The following is a 27767-nucleotide window of genomic DNA, read 5'->3' on the forward strand; positions in this document are numbered from 1 at the left end:
TTTGATACACCATTATCTGTTATGGATGTGTGACTGGACGCTAAATGCGACTGGAGGAGATTGGCCAGGACTAACACAAACAAGAGCACCTTAAAGGCGAGCTCCAGTCTACTGGAATTGCCTGATAATGTGTAAAAGCTGAAATTCAAAAACCGTTCAAATTAAAGAGGCATGTGTATTCTTACTTGAACCATGATGTCTTTTATGTATTCATTCCAGGTTTTGGGTTTTTCCTCTAATAAAGACTGTTCACTGTTGCTCTCTCTCCTTGTGCAGGGTGACTGGTCTTGTCTCCGCCCCCTCATGTAGCTTTCTGTAGGCGCATGTGGTGGGTGGAGCCTACAAGGCCCCCTCCCACAGCTCTGCTCTCTAAACAGGCTAGGTTCAGCACAGTGGTGATATCACCGCTACTTTTACAAGTTAATTTCTGTGTTTGCAAAAGCATTTGGTACACACAAAGTGAATTTATATCCATTGTGGCTTTTGGGGAATATATTTCTTGGAAACTTTTTGTGCCTGGAATTCAACATTAACATGATAGGATGATGAAAGCACTGCAAGTCTAATAAAATTTTAGTGAAATTTCAGCCAAGCCTTTTTTTTTTTTTCCGCTTTTTTTGTTTCTGTAGCCAATTGGGAGATTTTGTTTGGTCACAGGAGTTCAGATTCAATAATAAGTGGTCAATTCTATTAGCTGGCATTTCCAATTATTTGTTTGTTCAGCACTTTTAGGGTAGCATGACACCAGCTTTGGACTTTGCAATGGTTACAGCTCCGGGGTGCAACTAAGTATGTTGTAAAATCACACATAAGAAGCCATCATGTGATTTAGCTTGCCAGCCACTGTCCTAAAATATAACCTCAACCAGACTTGCTAATGTGAACTAGTGATTCTGCAGCAATCAATATGCTACAAAGAAAGAGGGTATGAAAGCTAAGCAATGCCCTTGTTTAAAATTTAATTATTAAGGATTTAGTAAATCGTTAGGTCTGCCTTAAAGCAGAACTTTACCCATAACAACTTGATAAAAGATAATGTTTTTTAGCAAGAAACAAACATTCCACATTATTAATTATGCTACCAACATTAGTGTGTGCTGTACATTGCCTCCAGCATTGCTCCTGTTTCTCCATGCTGTAGGCTGCCATTTTGCTGAAACCCAGAGCCCCTGAATAGCAGTAAATCAAACTAAACCCATTTATTTAACAGTTTCAAAAAACAGTTCCATCCCTGGAATGTCAGGAATGCTAACTGTCACATTTGCTTGTGCCCTTAACCAAACTGTCAGACCATCAAAAGGCTGGTGTCATAACTGATCACATGTGCAGCACCTGTTTGGAGATCAAACAGAAGCAGCGTCCTTGACTGTAAAATATACATAGTTACATAGTTACATAGTTAGTCAGGTTGAAAAAAGACCCATCTAGATCTACCAATAAAAAAGAAAACACAACCGCCCTACCAATAAAAAAGAAAACACAACCATACAATCCCATATACACAATCCTATACCCACAAGTTGATCCAGAGGAATGTGAAAAACCCCAGTAAAGCATGATCCAATTTGCTGCAGCAGGGGAAAAAATTCCTTCCTGACCCCCGAGAGACAATTGGATATTCCCCGGGTCATCTTTACCTATAAATATTAGTACCCAGTTATATTATGTACACCCAGGAAAGAATCCAGGCCATTTTTAAAGCAATCTAGTGAGCTGGCCAGAACCACCTCTGGAGGGAATCTATTCCACATTTTCACAGCTCTTACTCCGAAAAAAAGTTCTGTATTTAGAGATGAAATCTCTTTTCCTCTAGAGTAAAGAGTGCCTCCTTGTCCTCTGTGATGACCTTTAAGTGAATAACCTAACACCAAGTTCACTATATGGACCCCTTATGTATTTATACATGGTAATCATATCCTCCCCCCAAATCTCCTCTTCTCAAGAGAGAATAAATTAAGTTCCTCTAATCTTTCTTCATAGCTGAGCTCCTCCATGCCTCTTATCCGTTTGGTTGCTCTTCTCTGCACTTTCTTCAGTTCCCCGATATCCTTTTTGAGAACTGGTGCCCAAAACTGAACTGCATATTCCAGATGAGGTCTTACTAATGATTTGTACAGGGGCAAAATTATATCTCTCTCTGGAGTCCATGCCTCACTTAATACAAGAAAGGACTTTGCTTGCTTTGGAAACAGCAGCTTGGCAATGCATGCTATTATTAAGCTTATGATCTTCCTAGAACACCCAGATCCTTCTCTGCTATGGATTCCCCCAGTTCTACTCCCCCTAGTATGTATAATGCATGCATATTCTTAGCCCCCAAGTGCATACCTTTACATTTATCAAAATTAAACCTCATTTGCCACATAGTTGTCGAATGAAACAGTGCATTGAGGTCAGCTTGTAAGTTGGAGACATCGTGTAAGGAAGTTATTCCACTGCAAAGCTTGGTGTCATCTGCAAAGACTGAAATGCTACTTTTAATCACAGACCCGATATCATTTATAAAGATATAAAAAAGTAAGGGTCCCAACACTGAACCTTGGGGTTCATCACTGATAACCTTAGACCATTTAGAGTAAGGATCATTAACCACTACTCTCTGAATTCTATCTTTTAGCCAATTTTCAATCTATTTACAAACTGATCTTTCCAAGCCTGTAGACTTTATCTTACACATTAGCTGTGTGTGGGGAACTGTGTCAAATGCTTTTGCAAAATCCAAGTATACTACGTCCACAGCCACCCCTCTGTCCAAGGTTTTACTTACCTCCTTATAAAAATAAATCAGGTTTGTTTGACAACTTCTGTCTTTCATGAATCAATGCTGTCTGTTGCTTAAAATACATTTTCCAGCAAGAACTCACCGACTATAGAAGTTAAACTAACAGGTCTATATTTACTTGGCAAGGCTTTGATCTTTTTTTAAATATAGGCACCACATTGGCCCTACGCCAATCCAGTGGTACTATTCCAGTCCTTAAAAAGTCCATAAAAATTTGAAACAACGGCTTTGAAATGACAGATAGAAGGGTTTAATTCTGCTTTAAGGCTGTCAGCAGATTGGCCTCTACAAACTCAACAGTACCTAAAAAAGGATAAAATTAGAGAGCAACTGAGCATGTGCAGAGCAGGGTGAGACACTGTATTATTGGCTTTTTAAACACTATAGACACTTATTTTCAATGATTTACATAGCTATATTTGCAAAAGGGGCCAGTCTGAAGTGATCTAGCAAGACTTAATTTTCTGACTAAACTTCCACTTTTAACACCATATATGAAAATGGGGGAAGAGGGATAAGTGGGACCTCAGACTCCCCAAGTGTAGAGGTTCTCACTGGGATTAAGGGAATGGGAAATGGAAAATAATCTGGATTTTTGGGTACCAATACCTATTAATTTACATGAAGGAAATATATAAAAAAATTTAAAAAATAACTTTATTGAATATGTATAAAATTAACACATACTTAATACATTACAACAACTACTTAACACAATTGTCTTTTAACACCATATAGTTAAATTGAACCTGTCACTTTGCACATTCAGGGCAAAGTGACAGTTTCTCTTAACAGCCCTTCATTTAGCCCACTGTTCCTAACCTTTCCTGTTGTCTTGTTCTCCTGTTGGATCCCTCAGTATAGGCCCTGTGTAAGCTTTATGTTGATCTCTGTTGCCAGGTGAAATAATCAGTGTCTGGCTATTGGTCTCTGAACCATGCATCCTGGGAGAAAATAGAGAAGGTCACATGCTCTCTTGTACCTGGAGACTTCGGCAGGCAAAAAGAGTAATGGGGGATCATGGCGAATATATCAGTGGAAACTGGGGTGTCTTAAAAAGAAAAAATGACAGGTTCCCTTTAAGCCATTCCTTCTAAACCATCTATCTACTCCCATTTGCACATGTGGCACGGAACTATTTGGCGAAGAAATTCAATGTAGTTTAATGTAAAGTTAAGCATTTTAGGGGCAAAGACTGGAATGCAACATACAATGCAAGAGTGATAAACTGGGTGGATCAATATTAGTGGAAGGATCTTGGCTTCTCCCCACTCCTTCTCCTCCTCATTATCTCCCTTCCTAGGAGAGCAGTTGGGCATGGTACACCAGCTGTGCATGGTCCACCTAACTCCTTTACGATCTAAACTCCCTGAACTGCCATAGCAAACTTTACACAGAACAGTAGCATTGCCGAATGACTATAATTTCCAAGAGACACAAACCCTAATTATTGGAATAAAATTTAAAAATGTATTAACATGCAGTGTGCTTTAGGATCATAGTTACATAGCAGTTGAGGTTGAATGAAGACAATAGTCCATCCAGTTCAACATGGACCATTGGATCATGGACCATTGAACTACAAATAGAACTTTCTCATGATTGGAAATCAATACTGTGCCTTAAATTGCAGCACCATTACTAAACAGAGTTACTTATACCTTCACCATATCCAAGCAAGGTCGCAAACTGCCTTTCTTACCATGTACAGAAGCTGTGTCCCCCCCCCCCCCCCCCAGCAGCAATAACAGCGTCCATGCAATGTTTTGTCACAAACAAAGATAAGTGTTTATTTTTATCTCCTGTTGTCCACATATTGTACTGGATTTGCGGCCTAAAACAGGGAACACATGTACAGATCAAATATCAAGGCGCAAAAGTCCTTGCTTTAGGCTGGGATAAAGAGCTGTGAGAATGTTTCACATCCCTCCAGTACTGAACTATGGTATGAGCCTGATGTCCTGATGTCACAATCCAAACACTGAGTGTAGAACAGCACATCAAATACAATAAGTCTGGACACCATTGGCGTCCTATAAGGAAAGCACGCAAATAATGTTGTAACTAATTGAAAATTATTAACCTTTCATAGTCTACCCATTCTAATCCACTGAAGCTAAATGGAATCTTGGAAGACACCATTAGCAAGACTGAAACACTCTTCATGTAAGACACAATAAAAGTTCTAAAGGTGGATGACACAAAGCTATGTAGTAGAATACAATCATTACAAAATGTCTCCAGTTTACAAGCTGTCCCTGACATACTGGCTGATTTGGAAGCTATTTGGTGAATACATTTAAAAAAGAAGTATGGCCAAAGCTTTTTTGGGTAACAGGAGTGCATTTACTTGGGCACTCTGGTGACCCAGAATCAGCATCACCAAGCCGCTCCAGTTTCTGGATGTATCCCGACAATGATGTTGAAATCCACCCAGATGCCTGATTGGTGCACCGCTGAGAGCCTGAGCCAGCTGCTCCTGCGCCCTCTCCTGCACTCTAATGGGTCTTGGAGGGGCACAGAAGAGAGTGGTGACTGACAGTCACCACTCTGTGAGCAATCAGAAATCAGTGGTCACGTGATTGCTTAGTTCCCAGGCTAAAAGCAGCCCTATAGGTATGTTTTTTTCTCCTTTACTGTAAATAAATGTAAAATGCATTTGTAGGGGTCAAAGACTAGAACCCAACATAGGATGTAGGAGTGCTAAATTGGTGGATCAGTAATAGTAAAAGATCTAGGTGTCTTCCTGTTCATTCTCCCCCTCATTACGTCCCTTTCCAGGAGAACACTCGTGCATGGTACACATCAGTGGTGCACGGTACACCCAACTCTTCTACAACTGAACCTCCCAGAGCTGCCATAGCAAACTTTACATAGCACAGCAGCACTGCCGAGTCACTGATTTCCCAGAGCCACAATCCCTATTTATTAAATGAAAGATTCAAATTTGCATACCCATGAGGCAGATGACACAAAGCTATGCAGTGGAATACAATCCTTACAAAAGGTCTCCAGTATACAAGCTGTCCTTGACACCTTGGCTGATTTGTAAACCATTTGGCAAAGAAGTTTATTGTAGACAAATGTAAAGTTAAGAATTTGTAGGGAGCAAAGAATAGAACACATCATATGGTGTAGGAGTACTAAATTGGGTAAATTGATGATAGTGAAGGATCTGGAGACTTGAGAAAGAGGAAGTTCTCCTCGAAACACGTTGCCTAGAAGACAGTCTGGAAGTAGAGGCAGAGCAGGTCGGGCATACACCGCTGACAGCTCAGAGAACCGGGACGCAGTGGAGCTGGGCAAGCACATACTGCTTAGAGAGTGAATATGCCTATGGATTGATTCATATCAGTGGGTTCCCAATCCAGTTGTCCCATCAGCCACACATCTCATTGCAGGCCATGGAAGAAGGGACAATGGCTCTCTGTCATCAAGAGACTCAGGTCTCACTACCATGCAGGACTGGTATCGCAGTTCATGTTAGTGAATTTTTCATTTTAATAAAGGTGTTCAGGTGATTTCCTATTGATTTCCTATCACCCTCGTACAGAGATCATGTATCGGAATACTGAGTTTTATTACTTCACACAGATTTGGAGGAATGTTTTCTAGGACATGACATCTTCTATCTGGACTATATTATGTATTACTTAATGTGTTTAGGCATTGTGCTTTGATGTCTTCTGTTTTTATATCTGGATGTGCTAGTAGATTATAGACAAAATAACGGTTTGCAATGCCAATGAGCAGCTTTCTAAAACTAGGATGATGCTCAGGGAAAAGAGTCAGAGACTAAAGAGAGGCAGAGAAGGGAACTAAATGAATAGGATTCATGGAGGAACAGAGTTATGAAGAAAGATTAACTGAATAAATGTATTCACCCTTGAGAAAGGCGATTAAGGGGAGATATGATCACCTTGTATAAATTGTATATAAAAAGAAAAACAAGGGCATTCCTTGTGACTGGGAGAAAAGAGGTTTATTTTCCCCATAGGTAAATGGTTCGTTACTGTTAGAGAATAGAAAATGTGGAATTGCCTTCCAGAACTTATTCTAGTATATTACAAGTTTTAAAAAAATATAACTGATTCTAGTATACTTATAAGTTAAAAAAAATATAAATACATTTCTGGGCACCTGACCATTAAACATGTCCATCAAACCTACTATATATGTATAGCCAAAGTATGTGGACACCCCTCCATATATTCAGGTGGTTTCAATGAGAGGTGCTGTCAATGCTACAGAATACAAAGACATTTTAAAAAATCATGTATTTAAAAACTTGAGGCAGATTTGTGAAAGGCCTTTTTCTGTTCCACCATGACTGTGTCCCTGTATACAAAGCCAGCTCCATATGAGTTTGGTGTGGAGGAACTTGGATGACCTGCACAGAGTCCTAACCTCAACCGTACTGAATACCTCTAGGATGAGTTGTAATTAGTGATCGACCGATTATCGCAAAGGCCGATATATCAAGGGCCGATATGCACTTTCCCCGATATATCAGAATCAGCCTCGGAGGTTACCTATATTGCAGATATTTCGGGAAAATGCTTGTACCAGAGTGATGCCTGCAGCTAGAGGTATCACCCCGGTACCGGTGTCCATAGCCGACGGTCGGCTGTCTTGTAATGACAACCGATGAGACTGAGATGCCGCTCAGCTGTCATTACAAGGAGCGGGAGGGGAAGACTCCCCCTCCTTCCGCGGCTCGCCCAGGTCTCCCATCCCACCGGGAGACCTGGGCAGCCAGCCTGCACGGCCGCCAAAGACCCGATCAAAGCCGCATTCAGCTCTGATCGGGTCTCCATGTAAAAACCCGGAAGTGATGTCATGACATCACTTCTGGGTACTTGGCGCCAGATTAAAAAAAATGACAGCATTCAAAACAGCCAAACTTGGCGCTTTGAATGCTTTTAAATGCAGAGGAGGGGTTTGGGGTCTTTTAGACCCCAGATCCCTACACAAGAGTACCTGTCAAGTTATAAAAATACATTTTTTTTTTAAATTTACGAAAATATCGGCCGATATCGGCTGATGCCGATATGCAATGGCCAAAATATCGGTATCGGTATCGGCAACGAAAAACTAATGTCGGTCGATCACTAGTTGGAATGCTTGGTGTCAAGAAGGGCAGCAAAGAAGCCAATTCTCTCCAGGAAAAACATCAAGGACAGACTGATATTCTGCAAAAGGTACAGAAATTGGACTACTGAGTACTGGGGTAAAGTCATTTTCTCGAAAGAATCCCCATTCCGGTTGTTTGGCGCATCCAGAAAAAACCTTGTCCAGAGAATAAAAGGTGAACACATCAGTTCTGTGTCATACCGACAGTAAAGCATCCTGAGACCATTCATGTGTGGGGTTGCTTCTCAACCAAGGGAGTGGGCTCATTCCATGAATAAAGAATGGTACAAAAACATCCTCTGAGATCAACTTCTCCCAACCATCCAAGAACAGTTTGGCAACAAACAATGCCTTTTCCAGTATGATGGAGCACCTTGCCATAAGGCAAAAGTGATAACTAAGTGGCTTGAGGAACAAAACACTAAAATTTTGGGTCCATACCCAGGAAACTCCCAGACCTTAATCCCATTGAGAACTTGAGGTCAGTCCTCAAGAGGCGGGTGAACAAAAAATCCCCCACAAATTCTGATAAACTCCAAGCACTGATTATGCAAGAATGGGCTGCTATCACTCAGTATGTGGCCCAGAAGTTGATTGACGGCGTGCCAGGGTGAATTGCAGAGGTCTTGAAAAAGAAGGGTCAACACTGCAAATAGTGACTCTTTGCATAAACTTCATGTAGTTGTCAATTAAAGCCTTTGACACTTAAGAAATGCTTGTAATTATACTTATAAGCAGGGCTTTTTTTCAGCGGGAACGCGGGGGAACGCAGTTCCGGCACCTCCAGCCTTGAATGTATATAATGGCAAGGAGTGCTGGGTTGTGCTACACTGTCTATTGATGCTGGCTGCTGAGGAACCTATTGTTGCTGGAGGGGATCTATTCCTGCAGGAGGATTTATTGCTGCTGGGAATATCTAATGTGGCTGCTGGGGGATCTATTGTCTCTGGAAGAGATCTCGTTTTGCAGGGGGGTCTATTGTTGCTGGGGTGGGTCTTATGTTGCTGAGGGGTCTGTTGTTGCTGGGAGGGATCTACTGTTTAGGTAGCAGTCTATTGATGCTGGCTGCTGGGAGATCTGTTGTTGCTGCTGAGGGCCCATTGTTTCTGGCTGGATCCATTGTTGCTGGGGGATATATTGTTGTTGGCTGCATGGGATCTATTTTACTGCTTTTTTGTTATCATTAACAAATTCCATACAAATGACTTAGTACCACAAATGTTACTTTGTTCTGTATTTTCTAAAAGGGATGGTACTGGGAGGTGGGTAGTGGGTGGAACCAAGGAACGGTTCACGGAGGTAGGTAGGGGCGGAGACAAGGGGTAAGTCCAAAAGAGGGAGTTCCTGCACCTATTCTCTGAGAAAAAAAAGCCCTGCTTATAAGTATACCATGGTAACATCTGACAAACAAACGAATAACAATGAAGCAGCAGACTTTGTGAAATGTAATATTTGTGTCATTCTCAAAACCTTTGGCCACCGCTGTAGTGTAGCAGCATGTTGATCCAGGGTGTTATTTAATTGCCTTTAAGAGTCAATAAAGATTGTTCCCTCTTTTTACCAAATTGGATCACAGTTCATAAAAATGCTAAATTGCTATGGCTGGAATAACTGGGGATCAAAGTCTAATTTTATCTATTTGTTTATTTGTCTGTATGCTGTTGGACATGTGACAATGCGATAGCTACTATGAAGTTTGAAGGAGGCTCATAAGGTATCCATATTCAGGAGTAGTTTTTTTATGATGCAGACAATGTAAATGAAGTATTGACATAGCTGATAAAACAAAAAGCAACATTCCAGCAAAAGAAGCCATTCTGTAGACTACCGAGAAGTTAGCCATTTTGTCCTGTGAATCATACTGTGGTCTTAAGCTATACTCAGAATCAGTAGCTTCAGTGACCAGCTCATATACCTCTTCTGTGAACAATGACACTGTTATTTCTGATCATCTGTTCTGCCCACAAAATCAACATCTTTGCTGCCCAGTGGGGGGCACAGGAAACAGGATGGACAGGGGCTGACGGCTGGGTTCTAAATCAAATGATTTATGTGGGCTTGAATTTCGCACCTGTGATATTATGTCAAATCTCTTAGCCAGTGTCATGTTAAGCAATTCTTGAAATAGTGTGAATACTTTTTTGGTTTTAAAATAGAAGTACGCAGATGATGAGTGTCAATAACCCAGGGACAAGCGGGAGGAATTTAGACGACAGAAAAGTGACAGAGGAGATGTTTAACTGGCAGGAAGAATTAAACTATGAAATTAGCGGGGAGTGATTAGCAAAAATATTGCCTGATCATCGAGTATCAAAGGCAATCATCGCAGACAAGAATGGGATGATTGGAAGTAATGCTGACCAAATAAAAATGATTTTCAGCGCACTTACAGTATCTCACAAAAGTGAGTACACCCCTCACATTTATGTAAATATTTTATTATATCTTTTCATGGAGAAATGACACTTTGCTACAATGTAAAGTAGTGAGTGTACAGCTTGTATAACAGTGTAAATTTGCTGTCCCCTCAAAGTAACTCAACACACAGCCATTAATGTCTAAACCGCTAGCAACAAAAGTGAGTACACCCCTAAGTGAAAATGTCCAAACTGAGGCCCAATTAGCAATTTTCCCTTCCTGGTGTAATGTGACTCGTTAGTGTTACAAGGTCTCAGGTGTGAATGGGGAGCAGGTGTGTTAAATTTGGTGTTATTGCTCTCACTCTCTCATACTGGTCACTGGAAGTTAAACATGGCACCTCATGGTAAAGAACTCTCGGAGGATCTAAAAAAAAGAATTGTTGCTCTACATATAGATGGCCTAGGCTATAAGAAGATTGCCAAGACCCTGAAACTGAGCTGCAGCACGGTGGCCAAGACCATACAGCGGTTTAACAGGACAGGTTCCACTCAGAACAGGCCTCGCCATGGTTGACCAAAGAAGTTAAGTGCATGTGCTCAGCGTCATATCCAGAGGTTGTCTTTGGCAAATAGATGTATGAGTGCTGCCAGCATTGCTGCAGAGGTTGAAGGGGTGGGGGGTGAGCCTGTCAGTGTTCAGACCATACGCCGCACACTGAATCAAATTTGTCTGCATGGCTGTCATCCCAGAAGGAAGCCTCTTCTAAAGATGATGCACAAGAAAGCCCACAAACAGTTTGCTGAGGACAAGCAGACTAAGGATTACTGGAACCATGTTCTGTGGTCTGATGAAACCAAGATGAACTTATTTGGTTCAGAGGGTGTCAAGTGTGTGTGGCGGCAACCAGGTGAGGAGTACTAGGACAAGTGTGTCTTGCCTACAGTCAAGCATGGTGGTGGGAGTATCATGGTCTGGGGCTGTATGAGTGCTGCCGGCACTGGAGAGCTACAGTTCATTGAGGGGACCATGAATGCCAAGATGTACTGTGACATACTGAAGCAGAGCATGATCCCCTCCCTTCAGAGCCTGTGCCGCAGGGCAGTATTCCAACATGATAACAACCCCAAACACACCTCCAAGATGACCACTTCCTTGCTAAAAAAGTTTATGGGTAAAAGTGATGGATTGGCCAAGCATGTCTTCAGATCTAAACCCTATTTAGCATCTGTGGGGCATTCCAAACGGAAGGTTGAGGAGCGCAAGGTCTCTAACATCCACCAGCTCCGTGATGTTGTCATGTAGGAGTGGAAGACCTGTGAAGCTCTGGTGAACTCCATGCCCAAGAGGATTAAGGCAGTGCTAAAAAATAATGGTGGCCACACAAAATATTGACACTTTGGGCCCAGTTTTTAAATTTTTACTTAGGGGTATACTCACTTTTGTTGCCAGTGGTTAAGGACATTAATGGCTGTTTGTGGAGTTATTTTGAGGGGACAGCAAATTTACACTGGCATATAAGCTGTACACTCACTACTTTACATTGTAGCAAAGTGTCATTTCTTCAGTGTTATCACAAGAAAAGATATAATAAAAGATTTATAAAAATGTGAGGGGTGTACTCACTTTTGCGATATACTGTATCTGAAGCTCAGCCCATTCCCATAAAGCCTGTCGTCCAGTTGGCGATCATGCTGTTGGCACAGTGCATGTTCAACCTCTCAGTAGTCACAGATGTAATAGAATTTTTGCAAATTTTCTGGCAAATTTCAGTTTCATCAAAAGTAGAACTCCACACAGTGTACAAGGGTACACTGTTGGTCATGCGCTTGTATCAAAGAAGGTATTAAAAACTCTTCCCCTCAGCCCGTACTTATGCTTTTACAGCTGGTGACCTGGGTTGTCTGACTCTAGCCTTGCTTTCTTCCTGGCTCGACTAGACTTCTGCCTGGAAACTGACTCTCCTTGCCAGCTCCCTGCCTTGACCGCTGACTGGAAAATTACTTTCCCTGTCTGCTACAACCACCTGCCTGAAAGCAAATTATCCTTGCCTGTTGCCTGCTTTGACCTCTGCCTGGAAAAGGACTATGCCTGCCTGCTGCCTGATTTGACCTCTGCCAGAAGCAGACCTATCTGACTGCCGCCATTCTCCTTATCAAAGTCTCCCCATTCCTGTTAGACTTTGATAGAGCGACCTTAAGGGTTATGACCTGGTGGCATCTTGCAGCAACGTAGCCTAGTGGCCACCAGTTCATCATCCCTTATGGGGTGTTCTGGTGAAGACCAAGGTGTCAGTTAGACTGTGCCTCGAGTGAGCCCGTGTTATCTATTTGGGTAAATCCCATAACATGTCAATCTAATGATTGGAAAGGATAAATGATTCATTATCCATGACCCAAATTATGTGGAATAGTATCTATAATGTTTTTTGGCATGAACAAACTACATTTTTTTTTCTGAATATGGTAAAGTGTAAAGTATATCTGAGTATAGACTGGTTAAAACTTTCAAGTTTTTACTGCCACCTGTGTCCCAATGGGGAGATTTTTGTTCACTTCCTGTCCCACAAATAAAACAGGAGGTGAAGGAAATCTCCTCTTAGCTGTCATTGAAACAGGAGTCCTCATTGGATGTTTTCCCCTCCATTCCTGTTCTGCTGTAACAAAATCCCCCCTTTTGCGGTGGTGCCCGCACAAACACTGCAAGGGTTAACTGCTTGTTTAGTCTAGTCAACATTAAAGGCACTTTAACTTACCTGAGTCTCCTGTCATCTGGCAGGTGGCATTCCCCCATGCTCCAGTGGGGGGGACTGTTCCTCAGTGTTATCACGTCAAACACAGAACCGTGCATAAAGCCCCGTACACACGTACCGAATGTCGGCCGTAAATATTTGGCCGACAACCGATCGGCCGATTCTAGGCTTATTAGTATGATGCTTCCGACAGCGCATTTTCGGCTGAACAGAATCGGGTGTGCAGGCATTAAAATTTTTGTTGGCCAACACCAGAACGGCCAATTGTTCGCCAGTCAGTACAGAATTCAGCCGACAAACAGCCGATTAGCAAGACTGGGCATGCTCAGAGAAGAAAAAACACATGGAAAGTTAACAATCACATGACATCACTTCTGCAGTCGGCGGTTGTTGGCCGACAAAATTCATGTGCAGTCTTTTGCAGTTTTCAGCCGACAGGACAGCACCGGACAAAAGACGGCCGATCGTTCGGCCGACATTCGGTAGGTGTGTACGGTGCTTTAGTCTTGATGATGTAACCTTATACCGCTGGAGCATGGGGTAGTGAATACTATGGGGATGGTCTGGCAGCAGGGTGGAGTGGGGGATTAAGTAAGTATATCTTCTTTCTTATGTCCCCCAGATCTAAACGAGCAAAATAACCCTTGCAGTGCAGGCTCAACTCTACTGCAAAGGATATTTTTTTTTACATTATCCGAGGTGGGCTTTAAAATTATTATATTTTTAGATTTCCCCTCAATCTTAGACCTGGTGGCAATGGTCTCTAGGACGAATAGAGAGGGTAAATCTAAACAGTGGAGACACAGCCAGCAATAAAAATCCTTCCCTACTCTATCCAAATCTAAAGACATTTTTTTTTGCTTTAGTTACATTTTAAAAGTTTAAGATGAGATTTTTTTCTGGGGAAGGGGTGACAGGTGCTTGGAATCAGCTAGTTAAATCCGTCACGGCTCAGAAGCTGCGGGGTGTTTTGTGACGTTGTGGCTCCTTTCACTAACACAAGCACCCGGGGCATGCAGCCCAATGTGGAAGTTATATGAAACAGATTACATATGTGCTCGTACTTAAAGTATTCTGTCCAAACATTACATACAATCTGAATACATGTTTTGTAACAGAATGTTATAGTTGTAACTTTTTTTTTTTTCTTATTGCATTCAATCCAGATGTTTGCAGCGTGGAATGTGCTACAGTTAGCATTAAAGAGGATGTATAGTGATGAACGCAAGCCATTGCTGACCTCTCTTTCTAAAAATGCTACTCACCTGGTTTTCATTGTGGTCCACTTTTTCCAATCCACTGATTTACTAGAACTGCAGAGTGCAAAATCTAGTGCAGCTCAGCTTCCAGGTTTTATTTGTCAAAGTTTAATTGAATAAGCTGATGCTAGAAGCAGATTGGCTACCATGCACAACTGCACCTGATTTTGCACTCTCCAGGTTTAGTAAATCAACCCTTAAATGTCTCACAGCAAGGATTCAGATTTCCTGATCTGAGTACTTGTGGCTGGTCAGTGATTCAAAAAGTAATAAAGCCAGTGGGTTAGCAATGCAACCAAGAACCACAAAAGGAGATTAGCAGTGTTACCTCACCATTTTTCTCTCAAGACAGGTTTACTCTAAATTCAGTTCTACTGACCGATCCACCATAATATTCATCCATCTTGCAGAAAATAAAGCTGTAACTGGTCACATGACTGGCTGTGGTGAGCAGAGGCTCCACTGTCAGAATACATTGATCTGAGCTGCAGCTGATTGGCTGCATACACTGTTCTAATAAACATTTTCCAACATTCCCATTCGACAGAGATCAATTATTAGGTGGATTGGAATTTGACTGGTTCCTGCTGAACTGGTAGGATTTCGATCCATCTATGTCCAGCTTAAAGCCCCGTACACACGATCAGATTATCGAACGATCTGTCGTCCGTTTTTTGTGGCATGCTAGTCTGATGTGGAAAATGAAGAGGTTATTTTCATACAAATTTTCCCGTACGACAGAATTCTACTTCAGAAGTGATTTCATGTGTTGGATTGTTTTGTATGTGTTCTTTCGTCTCTGAGCATGCCCAGTCTTGCTCTTTAAGATTTTTTTCCAGTCGAAATCTGTACTAATGAGATGAAAATCGGATGTTGTTTTGATGGACGACAAAAATTATATAGCCTGCACATCAGGATTTTGTCAGCCGAAAAGTCGGAGTTGGCTGTCGAAAGCACCATACTAACAATCCGAAAATCGACAGATCTGTCGTCGGATGAATTTTCCCTACAGATTTTCTTATCGTGTGTACGGGCCTTTAGACTTGGTTCCTCCTTGTAATTTGGTGCATTGGGCAGTAAGTGCTTTCCATCAAATTATTTCAGCTGTGACCAATTCAGCTTTGTCCCATTGGATCTTGATTGTTTTTAAAGTCTGTTTTAAAGGTAGCCAGTTGTTTTAAAGGCCAGATTGTCGGCGGTCTTCCTGTGCTCCTGATAGCTAAACAGTGCAGTGGAGGAGCAAAGGAATTTATAATATTGGCTATATTATATCTGAGTTAAAGTTTAAAGAAGTCATTGGAATTTTCAATGGACAGCACTGATTGCAGAAACAAGTCTAATAAATATTTTCCTTCACTGGTCTGCAGTAAACATCAAGACATGGAAATGACTACTGAGGCCAAGGGCTGCACAGGAGGTGCCAAGGGCCTACTGGTTGGGCACCAGAGCTCTGAACACTGTTTCTTGAGTCAGACCTACCTTTGTATGAACTGGATACATTTCTCCTCATCTACTCTTTGTCCTATTGAAAAGCTACACCAAAATGGTAGAAGCTGTAGAGCTTGGCATCACCCACCTGAGTCTGTTGTGGAATATTTACAAAGCCTGGATCTCGAGGTCCAACACTGACAAATCGGTTTGCTGGGGAAGTGCTGGGTGTTGAGTAGGCTGCAAAGGAGAAGGAGGTAAAAGTTAGTAAAGAAAAAGACCAAACCAGAAAAAAGAAGCAAAATATTCTATACAGCATATCAACAAATGAACATCTATCCAATAAAACGTTGATGGATACAAAGGCCACCTGACTATACTATTGCAGAAGAGTACATATTTTTTTCTAACCAGATGCAGCTTATCAATTCACAAGCAGCTAGTGACATGATGGAGATGCTTTGCGCACTCAGCATCAGTGATGTCAATTATCTGTAGCATTCACCTACCAACAAGAACAGACAAATCAAAACCCAACACCAGGAAACGTGAAAATTCTCCCTTTGCAGTGAGGCTACAAATGCACTTCAGGGGTTAGCTGCCTAATTAGGTCTAGGGGGTCACAGAAAAGATTTACTCACCTAATCTTCCAGTTCTCTACACTGCTAGACCGGTTCCCACAGTGCTTTCTACCCCATACTACAGCGATCTAAGGTCCTGACGTCATCAAGTCCAATGCAGGGTCTATTGGATGTGATGACGCTGAAGGACAGTGTACTGCTGGAGTGGAGGCCAGTGCTGTCTGACAGGGGAGCGAAGGATCACGTAAGTAAAGTGCTTTTACTCTCTCCTAGAATAAACAAGCAGATAACTCTAACAGTGAAATGTCCCAGGATTGGGCTTTAGGTCCCAACAAGCTGTATGATTTGACCATGCCATACTCATTTTTGCCTAGCTCCACTCCTTATGAAAATGGGTCCTATGCATGGCCACTTCTCCTCCTCTTTACTACGTCTAGTGATGGCTGCACGGCAGGTTTCTTAATGGTGACCACAGTCAGGGTCGCTGATAGGGGGGGACCACCAGCCCTCTTGTAGGGGGCCCCAAGCACACAGGGGGACCCACACAGAGAAGGGGATTAGTGATGGAGAACAAATACAGAAATCTTCCTCCAGCACCTGAATCTGATTTGTCCCTCTCCCTGCTATCAGCTTTTATCTGTTGAGAAAGAGACAGTTGTCCCTCACTAATCCCCCTCCCTTGTGTTGGCCCCTCCCAGCACTTATCTCTGCTCAGGAGTTTATTTGTAAATTGTAACTTTGTTTCTCTCTCTCTGTCTCTCTGATCACTGAGCTCCAACTGCCCAGCCTGTATATTTTTCTCATTTTCTTTTTTATTTAACATAGTTTTTTTTTTTAGATTTAGCAGGAATTATGCAAGTTATGTTATATTTGTGTCTGCTAATAGCGATTTTGTTGTAATTTTAGCTAAATATATCTTTAATATTTTCTTATGGGGGCCCTGCCAGGTAGTCTATACGGGGCCCCGCGATTTCTAAAAGCAGCCCTGACCACAGTGGCCAGTGCTTGGGCAATGTGCATCGTCACCACAGCTTATAGCAGCCATTCTCAACCAGGGTTTCTTAAGTGGTTGCTAAGGATTCCTTGAGCTGTGGCTACTTGACCTTCTGTTTAATGTGGTCTACATTGTTCAGGACCAATGCCACTTGACACCAATGATTTTAGGTGTATATAAGGATGGCATTCTGATCACCACTGTGAGGGGATTCATCCCCTTGTCACCAATGTAAGGTGCCTTATTCTTAGTGAATCCCAATGAATTCGTTTTAGTAGAGGTCCCACTAAGACATGAAAATAATTTTAAGGGTTCTTTAGGTTGAGAAAGTCTGGCTTATAGGTCTATTGGAAGAGCATAGTACAGGGTGACATATAGGAAGGCAATTGGAAGACAAAGACAGAATGTTGTCACCCTGGAACAAGAAATAAGATTCATTGAAGGATCATCAGGTATTATTTTAATAAAACTGCAGACTTACACAATTACTTTTGTAATTACATTAACATGTTAATGATCATAAGTGATGTTGCTTTGGACGTGAGCTTACATTTAATTTAATTTATTGTATTTGGTGATTTAAGCAGCTACTTGTTTTAAACCACTCTACTTTTTTTTAAATGGTCTCCAGTTCTCCTGTAATATACTGAAATGTCAATCCTGTGTCTAGTTTTCTAGAACAAGTGATGGGGGTGATGTGAAGGGAAAGCGGAGATCTCTGTGTAAATTCGGGACACGTTGTTTTGCATAGTGGCAGCAGAAGGAACAATCAATTTCAGGTTCAAAGCGTTACTGCGTTAGCTGGAGATGGTCCAAGCCATTGGAAATGATTGTGAAGCTTGTGAGCCATGAGTCGACTTAAGTGCTCAAATAATTATATTATAGCTGAACACTCCTGCAAATAGAACTGGAGCAAGACCACTAGCCCACAAAGTCATTTACATTCTGTAAGCTGTCCCGTTACATTCCTGTGAAGTGATTAACATGTAGGGCAATTTACTGGGGGCAAGTCGCATGATGTGTGACACTGCAGGAGGCCATGCACAGAATATGCATTAATCCTTGGCTCTTCACATTACATCTATACCATAAAAGTGCACTCTTACTCAAATTGTAACAGATAGGTATGTTAAAGGGTCAGTCCTTTTAAAGGTGAAAGATAGAGTCAACCCTCGGATACTCCAACAGCAACATCTCCCAGCCATAATTACTGCCTATTTTCCTGTCTCTCTGGGATCTTTGCATATTCTTCATAATATATAATATAAATAAAAATCATGCAGGGAAAAGTCTCATAACAGGCACATTAGGGGTGCAGACCTTGGAACTCAGCACAGAGATCCCACCTATAGTCTTTAGGATGTAGAAGAAACTGTCAGATGGCAACAAGCAAATTAAATGTAAGTTCTGAGTTGGCTTGGCCGCTAAAGTACATGGACTTTTCTACTCACCTTCAATGTAAGAGGCACCTATCATCTGTTCACTAGTGTAGGGGACACTACAATTTTGAAGGTCTACATTTTATTTTTGCTCATTATTATTATTATTTATTTTGAGATTTATAGTGTGGCACTCTGTGTCAAATTCTCAATTCTCTAGCTAAGCCACATTTCTATCTCTTTTATTTAAAATGCTATTACACTTACTGTTCATGCTTATGTGTCATGACCTGTAGATAAAATAATATTTAGCAGGGGCTCCCTGATACCCAAACGTTATCTTTATTTCTTTTCTTTTTTTTTTATTATTATTATTTTAAGGGTTCTTCCAGGATAAAAAAAAAGTTAAGTTACACACTGATCAACTCTCTGTCAGCACGTTCTCTTCCCGTCAGCAAGTGTGCATGCAACAGTCTTCGATTAACCTCCGTCCAGAGGCATAATTAGAACCTTCGGGGCCCGGTGCAAGACACCATGAAGGGCCTTTCTATTGGTCTTGGGGCCCTTTCCTCTGGTCTGGATTTGAGTGCCATAGATTGCAATGTTAAATTACAAAAGTCACAAGCAACATGCAAAGGAAATTGCAAGTAAGCCGCAATGAAGTCACAAACAAGTTGCAGGACTTTGGGGTTGCAGCAGTGTAAACCGAGCCTTATGATCCCACAGCCGTATTGCCCCCCATGGTGTCTGAATGCCAGGGCCCAGTCACAAGTGTGACCTTTGCGACCCTGATAGTTCCGCCACTGCCTACCTCTTCCTGGGTGAGTGCTGCTGTGAAATGGATTACAGAGGACTAATATCAAGATAGATTCCAGTACTTTTATTTTACAAGTGGGTTCAGCTTTTTTTTTTTATTTGCAAAAAAATCAGCTTTAATTTTAATTTTATTGTAATATTCAGGAGAACTGAAACACACAATCATAACAAGCTCTGCCCTATATGTATCTCAAGTAAGTCAGCGTATAGGTCAAACCGAAACTATATTAACCGGAATAGAAGAGAGACTTTTTATACGCTACTTAAAATCTCAGCTACTTTTAGGAAACGCTAATTGGATCTTTAACAGTAAAGACATTCGAGTTCAGGGTGTCAAACCCATTCCTGCACAGCATTGAGGGTTTATATGTGACCACAATCCTCAGCACTACGGCTAGCCGCTCGCAAACGCCTCCTTCTCGTTCAGGAATAATTAAATGGGCAAGCAATGATGGCAAATTATCACATCGCCGTTGCTGATTTAATTATGAAATAGAGCTTAAGCGAACTCGTAAATATCAGCAAACGAGCCGTCTCTTATCAAGCAACGTCAACAGAGGCCGTAGTCTTAGTCTTTGGCTTTAAAGCATGCATGATACTTTTGTTAAAAGAGAACAAATAAATATCTGGTTTGGCTCTTTTACAAGTTGTGATTTTTCACCCATGCACCTGTCTGGATACTGGAGGTTTAAACTTAGCCCAGGGAGTTGGCTTAGCGATGAACAGTTTAAACCTAAACAGTAGGCAGATATGAGACATAACTTTATGCAGCTCTGTATTCATTAACACATCATTAAAGCAAGCAGTGTAAGTGATTGGGGGACAGGTAAGCAGCACAAGGAGCCAATCAGTTCATGTGCTGACAAGAAGCATGCTGACAGGAGGAGTGCTGTTTCACCTTTCACTGTCCCTTCACAGGCTGGGGGAGAGACAAGGCCTGCAAGTGTTACTGAACTGCAGCAGAGGATAATTAGGTCTCATGCCCTACCAGACAGGACTGGATTTATTGGTCCTGAAAATTCCAAGTCTCTAAAACAGTGGTCTCCAAATTGTGGCCTGTGGGCCAGATGCAGTCCTTTGCATGCATGCATTCATCCAGCCCTCGTAGCACTAATCCTCCCACTGATCCAAGGCACTATCCCTTCCACTAACAACCATGATGGGGCACTAGTCCTTTCACTGACACCAATGATGGGGCGCTATTCCTGTTACTGACACCAACAATGGGGCACTATTCCTTCCACTGATACCAACAATTGGACACTATTCCTCTCACTCCTCCCACTGATACCAACAATTGGACACTATTCCTCTCACTGACACCAACGATGAGGCCTTATTTCTCCAACTGACACCAACAATGGAGCCCTATTCCTCCAACTGACACCAACAATGGGGCACTATTCATCTCACTGACACCAACGATGAGGCCTTATTTCTCCAACTGACACCAACAATGGAGCCCTATTCCTCCAACTGACACCAACAATGGGACACTATTCATCTCACTGACACCAATGATGAGGCCTTATTTCTCCAACTGACACCAACAATGGAGCCCTATTACTCCAACTGACACCAACAATGGGGCACTATTCATCTCACTGACACCAACGATGTGGCATTATTCCTTCCACTGACACCAACGAAGTGTCACTATTCCTTCCACTATTCCTTCTATTCCTTCCACTAACACCAACAATTGGCACTATTACTCCCACCAATACCACAATGAAGCACTAAACCTCCTCCTACTGACCACAGGTGTTATGTAACTTTCTTACTCCTACTGACCACCAAGCCTGAGACATTGTTTACTCCCACTGACACTAGGGAATTTTCCACCCCCACTGGCCACAGTCCAGCACCACTAAAGTCTGAAGGACAATAACCTGGCCCTTTGTTTAGAAAGTTAGGAGTTAGGAGACCCCTGCTGTAAAATAACACAATTTAAAAGTTACAAGTTTTCACTAAATAGGTTAGATTTGGTTCACAAGGCTCAACAAAGCAGAATCCAGATTTCTGTAATCTATGACAGCCATGAAAATCTCTATTTAGGTTCTGAAGAGTGAGAGCTCGCCGGACGATTCTGAATACCTCTACTCCACCACGGCCAGAACCTACTCTATGTCCTCAGGGAGCGACATCATATAAAGAATGCACCGGAGACCCAGCAGCGCTCTTTTATCTGCTGCTAGGCGGCTTTTACTTCGAGTGCTTCCTGTAATCTGCCAGGCGCACTTCACTTTCAGAACTATAACTTATTCATCACCCAACTTTTTTTTTTTTTTTTTGCTCAATGCCGGACGCCCCGGCTCGGCTCCATAGCCGTTCTGCAGGATCTGACACGTCAGCAGCACATTACCAACAGCGCTGATGTAATTTACTCTATACGGTGAACCGGGGAAAGAGATTAGAAAAATAACAAGGCTCACTCATCAGTTTCCAGGAGAAGCAAGGGATTTGCCTGTCCCCATCCTGACTGCCGAACACGCCATGAATTATCCCCCCCCCCCCCCTCCCTGCCATCCCCCTCTCTGATATGGGTGAATTCCCTGTAAAGTGAACTTAATGTCAAGTAAACATCTGAAAGCTAAACCCCAGGCACAAAAACTTTCATTAAAATATAGACTGTGTGTAATGTATATATACAGTATCTCACAAAAGTGAGTACACCCCTCACATTTTTGTAAATATTTTATTATATCTTTTCATGTGACAACACTGAAGAAATGACACTCTGCTACAATGTAAAGTAGTGAGTGTACAGCTTGTATAACAGTGTAAATTTGCTGTCCTCTCAAAATAACTCAACACACAGCCATTCATGTCTAAACCGATGGCAACAACAGTGAGAATACCCCTAAGTGGAAATGTCCGAATTGGGCCCATAGTGTCACTATTTTGTGTGGCCACCATTATTTTCCAGCACTGCCTTAACCCTCTTGGGCATGGAGTTCACCAGAGCTTCACAGGTTGCCACTGGAGTCCTCTTCCACTCCTCCATGACAACATCACGGAGCTGGTGGTTGTTAAAGACCTTGCGCTCCTCCACCTTCCATTTGAGGATGCCCCACAGATGCTCAATAGGTTTAGATCTGGAGACATGCTTGGCCAGTCCATCACTTGCCCCATAGTTGGTGTCATTAGGCGGAATTGTGCCCCATCGTTGATGTCATTGGGAGGAATTGTGTGCCATTGTTAGTGTCATTGGGAGGAATTGAGCCCCATCGTTGGTATCATTGAGAGGAATTATACCCATTCGTTGCTGTCATTGGGCCCCAGCGTTGGTGTCATTGCATAGAATTATGCCTCATTGTTGGCGTTAGTGAATGAAATAGTGCTCCAAGGGCCAGATAAAAGCAAGTAAGGGGCCAGGCCGCAGTTTTAAAGGATCCAATGTAACAAAATAATAAATTCACTTTTTTTTCCTGCAAAAAAGATAAGCTTTTTTTTATTTTTTTTTTAATAAAAGTTGAACTTATCCTTTAAATAGTTTGTTTGGGCCAAAATTCCATTACTAAGAAATTAGCAGATTGGTTCCAGTTTCTCCTCATCCTGAATGTAATTTCTAGTGTTTGCATGATGCATTGTTGGCCTCATAGGGCTAAAGAGCGTGGAATTTATCTGCACGCGGTGGAGCACATTTGTGTTGAAGAAGATACTGTCATCCAGTTATATTTGTCACAGACACGGTGATTGGAAATATTCACATATATTTAGGACTTGATATTACTTTTTATATGCATATGTGAAGCACTGCTCAGCCATTCACAAGAAGCTTTGTTTTCTTATGAATGAATACCAGTCTCTGTCTGATTGGCTGAGGTACAGATAGTGACATCATCCGCCCGCTTCTCCACCTTAGCCAATCAGAGAAAGCTTTGTATTCATTGATTAAAAATACAAGGCTTAATGTGAATGGCTGAGAAGAGCTCAGTCTCACTTGATTTTGTTCTGGCAGCAGACGGGAAGTCCCCGTTCATAGTCAGCATCTTCGCTTAGCAACTAATAAGAAAAAAAAGACATGACACCTGGAGGGCATATTGTTTTCAGTCTATTGTCAGAATTTTGCCTATATGATTCCTCTTTTATAGGTGCAATCACTATGATAAACTACCAGTAAGCTTGGAATGTAAAGCTTTGGCTGCCCCCATGTATTATAGAAAGCCACATCAAAGAACTGGGATTTTAGAACATTAACACACAGGATAAAATAATTTACATTGCAATGATCATTTTGACGTACAGTATATATCTAATAAAGACTAAAATTAAACTAAACTGAAAGACTTTGGTTTTGTATAAACTCTCTGATTTCAGTGTGGATAAATTATTGTTATCTCTGACAAAAGAGGGGAACAGCTTGCTGTATCTGAAGTCTGTTGTTATTATCAGCTCCACCATGCTGGAAGTCCTCTTTACAAGTCCAACCTTAGGTATTTCTGATAATAAATTCAGCCTGCGTAAAGTGCATGTAGAGAATATGAAAGCCCTTTTTTTTTCCTCTTGGAAGCTTTTAAATAAATGATGTGAGCTCGTCCCCAGGAAGATGAGCTTAAACTTGACTCGCAAGATCTATACTGAATTGGCTCATGCACACTTTCATGGGGTAACTGTAGACACGGCTACCTCTGATCCAATTTTTAAATCAGTATGTGCCAAACACTCATGAGCTGTGTGTCTGTTCCCACCTGCTTCATTGCATCACGCCATTAGACAGAACAGCTCGGGTATACTAGACTATGGAAACAGAACCCTTATCTGGTTGAGTCTTGCTAAACTATGACATGACTAAGTACAAGTGGTTGAAAAGTGTATATCTGTCATTTAGGTTTCTCACCTATACATGTTGAGGGGCTCCAGGGTTGAGACTGATATGGAGAATAGAAACATTTTGTTTTCTCAAAATCTTAATAAGCTGTATCTGAGTCCTGTAGCCCGGAGGCTTTGTAGAGTTTTGAGGGGGATAAAGCCTCTATTCTTAGATCAGCATCTTCTCTGGTAGTCAGATCTTATTACTAGACTCTTCTGTGCACTGGCTTTTACATATGTGAGCTGACCAAATGCATAGGTGTCAGGGCTGGGCTCGCAGTAAATCTCTTCTCTCTGCTCGGGCTGCTCAGCTGTTGGTTAATTGTCAGCACTCATTGGTTCCTCAGTGACTCATCTGGTTATCATTATCTGCTCATCAGTTCTGTTTACAGCCAGCCCCTTCTGACTATTTAAGCTGCCTTGTTCATTCCTTTCTTGCCTTCACCTGGTCAACATATCTAGAGTTTCTTTGCTGTGTTCCTGTTAAAGATTTTGCCTGGTTGATGTCCCTACTGGTTCCTGATCCTGTTCCTCTGCATCTGACTATGCTGATTTCTGGTTTCCTGATCACTGGCTCATCTGACTTCCTGTTTTGGCCTCTGACCCCTGGCTTATGTTTTGACTACGTCTACTATTCTGTATAATTTTTTACCATTACATTAATGGTGTGATTTTACTGCAATTTCATTCTCAGTCTGATTCATGGTTCCTGACAATAGGGCTCTCTCTCTCTGCTGCTCAGTGAAAAGGTTGACTGTTGACAAAAAACTAAGCAGATACAAGAGCTGAAGGTGAATGCACTTTATGTAAGCAGCCATTGGTCCCCCTATTTGGCAATCTTAACCAACTATTGGGGTCTTATTGATTTCTTCATAGTGGTCAGCGCTGATTTACCATTCAGATACAGGAGCTGCCTGTTTGTTTTGGGAAACCCATTCTCTTGCCCCCTGCATGGTGTACCCCTGACATTATTAGTTGAGCCTGACCCCCTTGTTATGTTATATAATATATATATATATATATATATATATATATATATATTACACTATATATATTCTTCTATGATAAAGTCATTGTAAAGCAATCAAGATATGCGAGGACATGCGCTACTTACTCGGCGAGGTGGGAGAACTGGCTCCTCCTTCTGTAGACGTAGTTGGAGGTTTTGTGTCTGGCACAGGCAGAGGCACAGGCCTAGCCATAGGTGGCGGAGGAGGCGGTGGCAACATCGGAGTCGGAAGGAATGGATTGTGCACCTTGCCTTGGCTGCTACCATTGGGCTATGAAAAAACAAGAACACGAATGGCTCAAGCAGATGGAACATAAAGAAATGTACTTACATTAAACAGTTACACCGAAGTATTCAATAGTAGGACTCATCCTGCAGTTTAGCAACATTTACCGCTAATTCTATTGATCTGAAAACAATATTTGGCTATTCTGAAGTTGACCAAAACATACTCCCCTTTTTTAGTACATAGCATAATAGTGCAGGTGTGGTACAAATTGCAACTTTCATATGAATAGGCCTCATTTTGCCATATCAGTGTGTCCTGAGAAATAGATTTTCTCATCTGTGCAGATGAGAAGGCTCCTCCCCTTCTGATATCAGTCTCTTGGACTTTAAAACAGGATCCCAGCAAAACTATTTTTTTTTTTTTTTTGGACACAGTAATAAGAAGTTAGAACTTCTATCAGCTTTTACTATCTAAAAATCCATTGGGGAGAGATTCCTGTCTTGGTGACCATAGGGACACGTCTAATGGTGATCATGGCCAGTACTCGTCTATTTCAACATTAAGCACTGGAGTGGGAGCAAGAAAAACACATATGCACTAAGAAAAAAAAGTTTTTAAACTTTTTCCAAGTGAAGATTAGTTAAAATGATAAAATAATGTAATACAGGACTATAAAGTGAACAAAACAGTTAGGTTGAGCTTTAAACACTTCTCTACCACCATACATCTTAAAATGGTGGAGTGGTGGTTGTTTATTTCCGGAGTGCAATTTCTAAATATCACTTCATAAATGCACACGAGAGGCCAATGCGCCCATAAATGGCTGTGATCTTAGATGTCAAAAGATGGCTCAGATCACTGGCACAATGTACAGAGCTGATCAGATCAGCTCAGCCACCACAAATATAAACACCCTAGTGTTTATATTTTAGGTTATAACATTCAGTGAAACTGCCTTTAAAAAAAAAAATAGTAAAAAATAAAAACAGCAGTTATTAAATACCACCAGAAAAAAATGATATAAAGTTAATTTGGGTACAGTGTTTGAGTAATTGTCAGTCAAACTATTACAGCCAGAGCGAGATTTAGACCTTGTGGGGCCCCTCATACACAGAGTTTTCATTCTCAATGACAGTCACACATTTTTTAAATGCATGGCACAACTTAAAGTGATACTAAAGTCTCTATTTTTTTTTTAATTTAAAGTCATACTTACATGCTTTGCAAAATGGTTTTGCAAGGAGCAGCCTCTTCGGTGTTCCTAGTCCCTCCCTCCTGTCGAGTGCCCCCACAGCAAGCAGCTTGCTATGGGGGCACCTGAGCCAAGCAGTAGCTCTGTGGGTCCATTCACAGAGCCGCAGTTTGGCCTCGCACCGCCCCCCCTCTCTCTCCTGATTGGCTAACTGACTTTGATTGACAGCAGCGGGAGCCAATGGCGCCGCTGCTGTGTCCCAGCCATTCAGGAGGGAGAGTCCCAGATGGCCGAGGCACTCGTGTACATTGCTGGACAGAGATGGGGCTCAGGTAAGTATTAGGGGGCTGAGTGGGGAGGGGGGGGGGGGCGGGCTGCTACACACAGAATGCATTAAGATAAAAAAACTTATTTTACAAACACTTTAATTCTGAAGCCGCTCATGCCCACACACGCACTTCATAGTGCTCTAAGTGTGGTTTGCTTCAGCTGCCAATTTTAATTTTTGAAAAAAATTACACTATACCAGTCCAGGGCTTTACAGAAGATGGTTGGCAAAATATTACTTTCGAAGATGCATTTCATAAAAGAAAGTACATCTTTTTTATTATACATTTTATATTATTTTATTTTTATATATAACTTTTTTATATTGCTTTATATACTTTTTGTATAGAGGGGGCCCGATGAAATTGTCCCTTTTGCCCCTTTATAAATCTGGCCCCGATCACAGCATTGAAAAATGACCCAATAATGATGGAGTAACCCAAACCCAGCTCATTAGCTGCACAATCACCAGCAACGTGCAATCCACACCGGTCAGTGTCCTGGTCAGGTGTGAGGCCAGTGCCATCTTAAGAGCATTAAAGGCCCCCGGGCAATGTAGTGCACTGGGGCCCTGCCTACACAATCACTCACAAGAATATAAATGCAATTTATCGATAAGGCGATAATTATTGGTACAGCAGTGCCAGGCTAATGACAGCTTCCAAGTTAGGCGGCTGGGTCCGGTGACACACACACACGGACGGGAGTCAGAC

General features: G+C 41.8%; 1 protein-coding gene across 9 annotated transcripts in view; it reads right to left on the reverse strand.

The window, feature by feature from the left end:
* Positions 1-27767, reverse strand: part of NFIA (nuclear factor I A) — a 504907-nt gene that overhangs the window by 24478 nt on the left and 452662 nt on the right. For all 9 annotated transcript variants that reach the window (XM_082265066.1, XM_082265065.1, XM_082265064.1 and 6 more), the window contains 2 exons: positions 25412-25577; positions 15861-15952 (listed from right to left, as the gene is read on the reverse strand). In XM_082265066.1, the coding sequence (XP_082121192.1) occupies positions 15861-15952; positions 25412-25577 (258 nt within the window). The remainder of the gene's footprint in view (positions 1-15860; positions 15953-25411; positions 25578-27767) is intronic.

This window comes from Pelophylax lessonae (assembly GCF_965119305.1).
Source record: "Pelophylax lessonae genome assembly, chromosome: 8".
Classification (NCBI taxonomy): domain Eukaryota; kingdom Metazoa; phylum Chordata; class Amphibia; order Anura; family Ranidae; genus Pelophylax; species Pelophylax lessonae.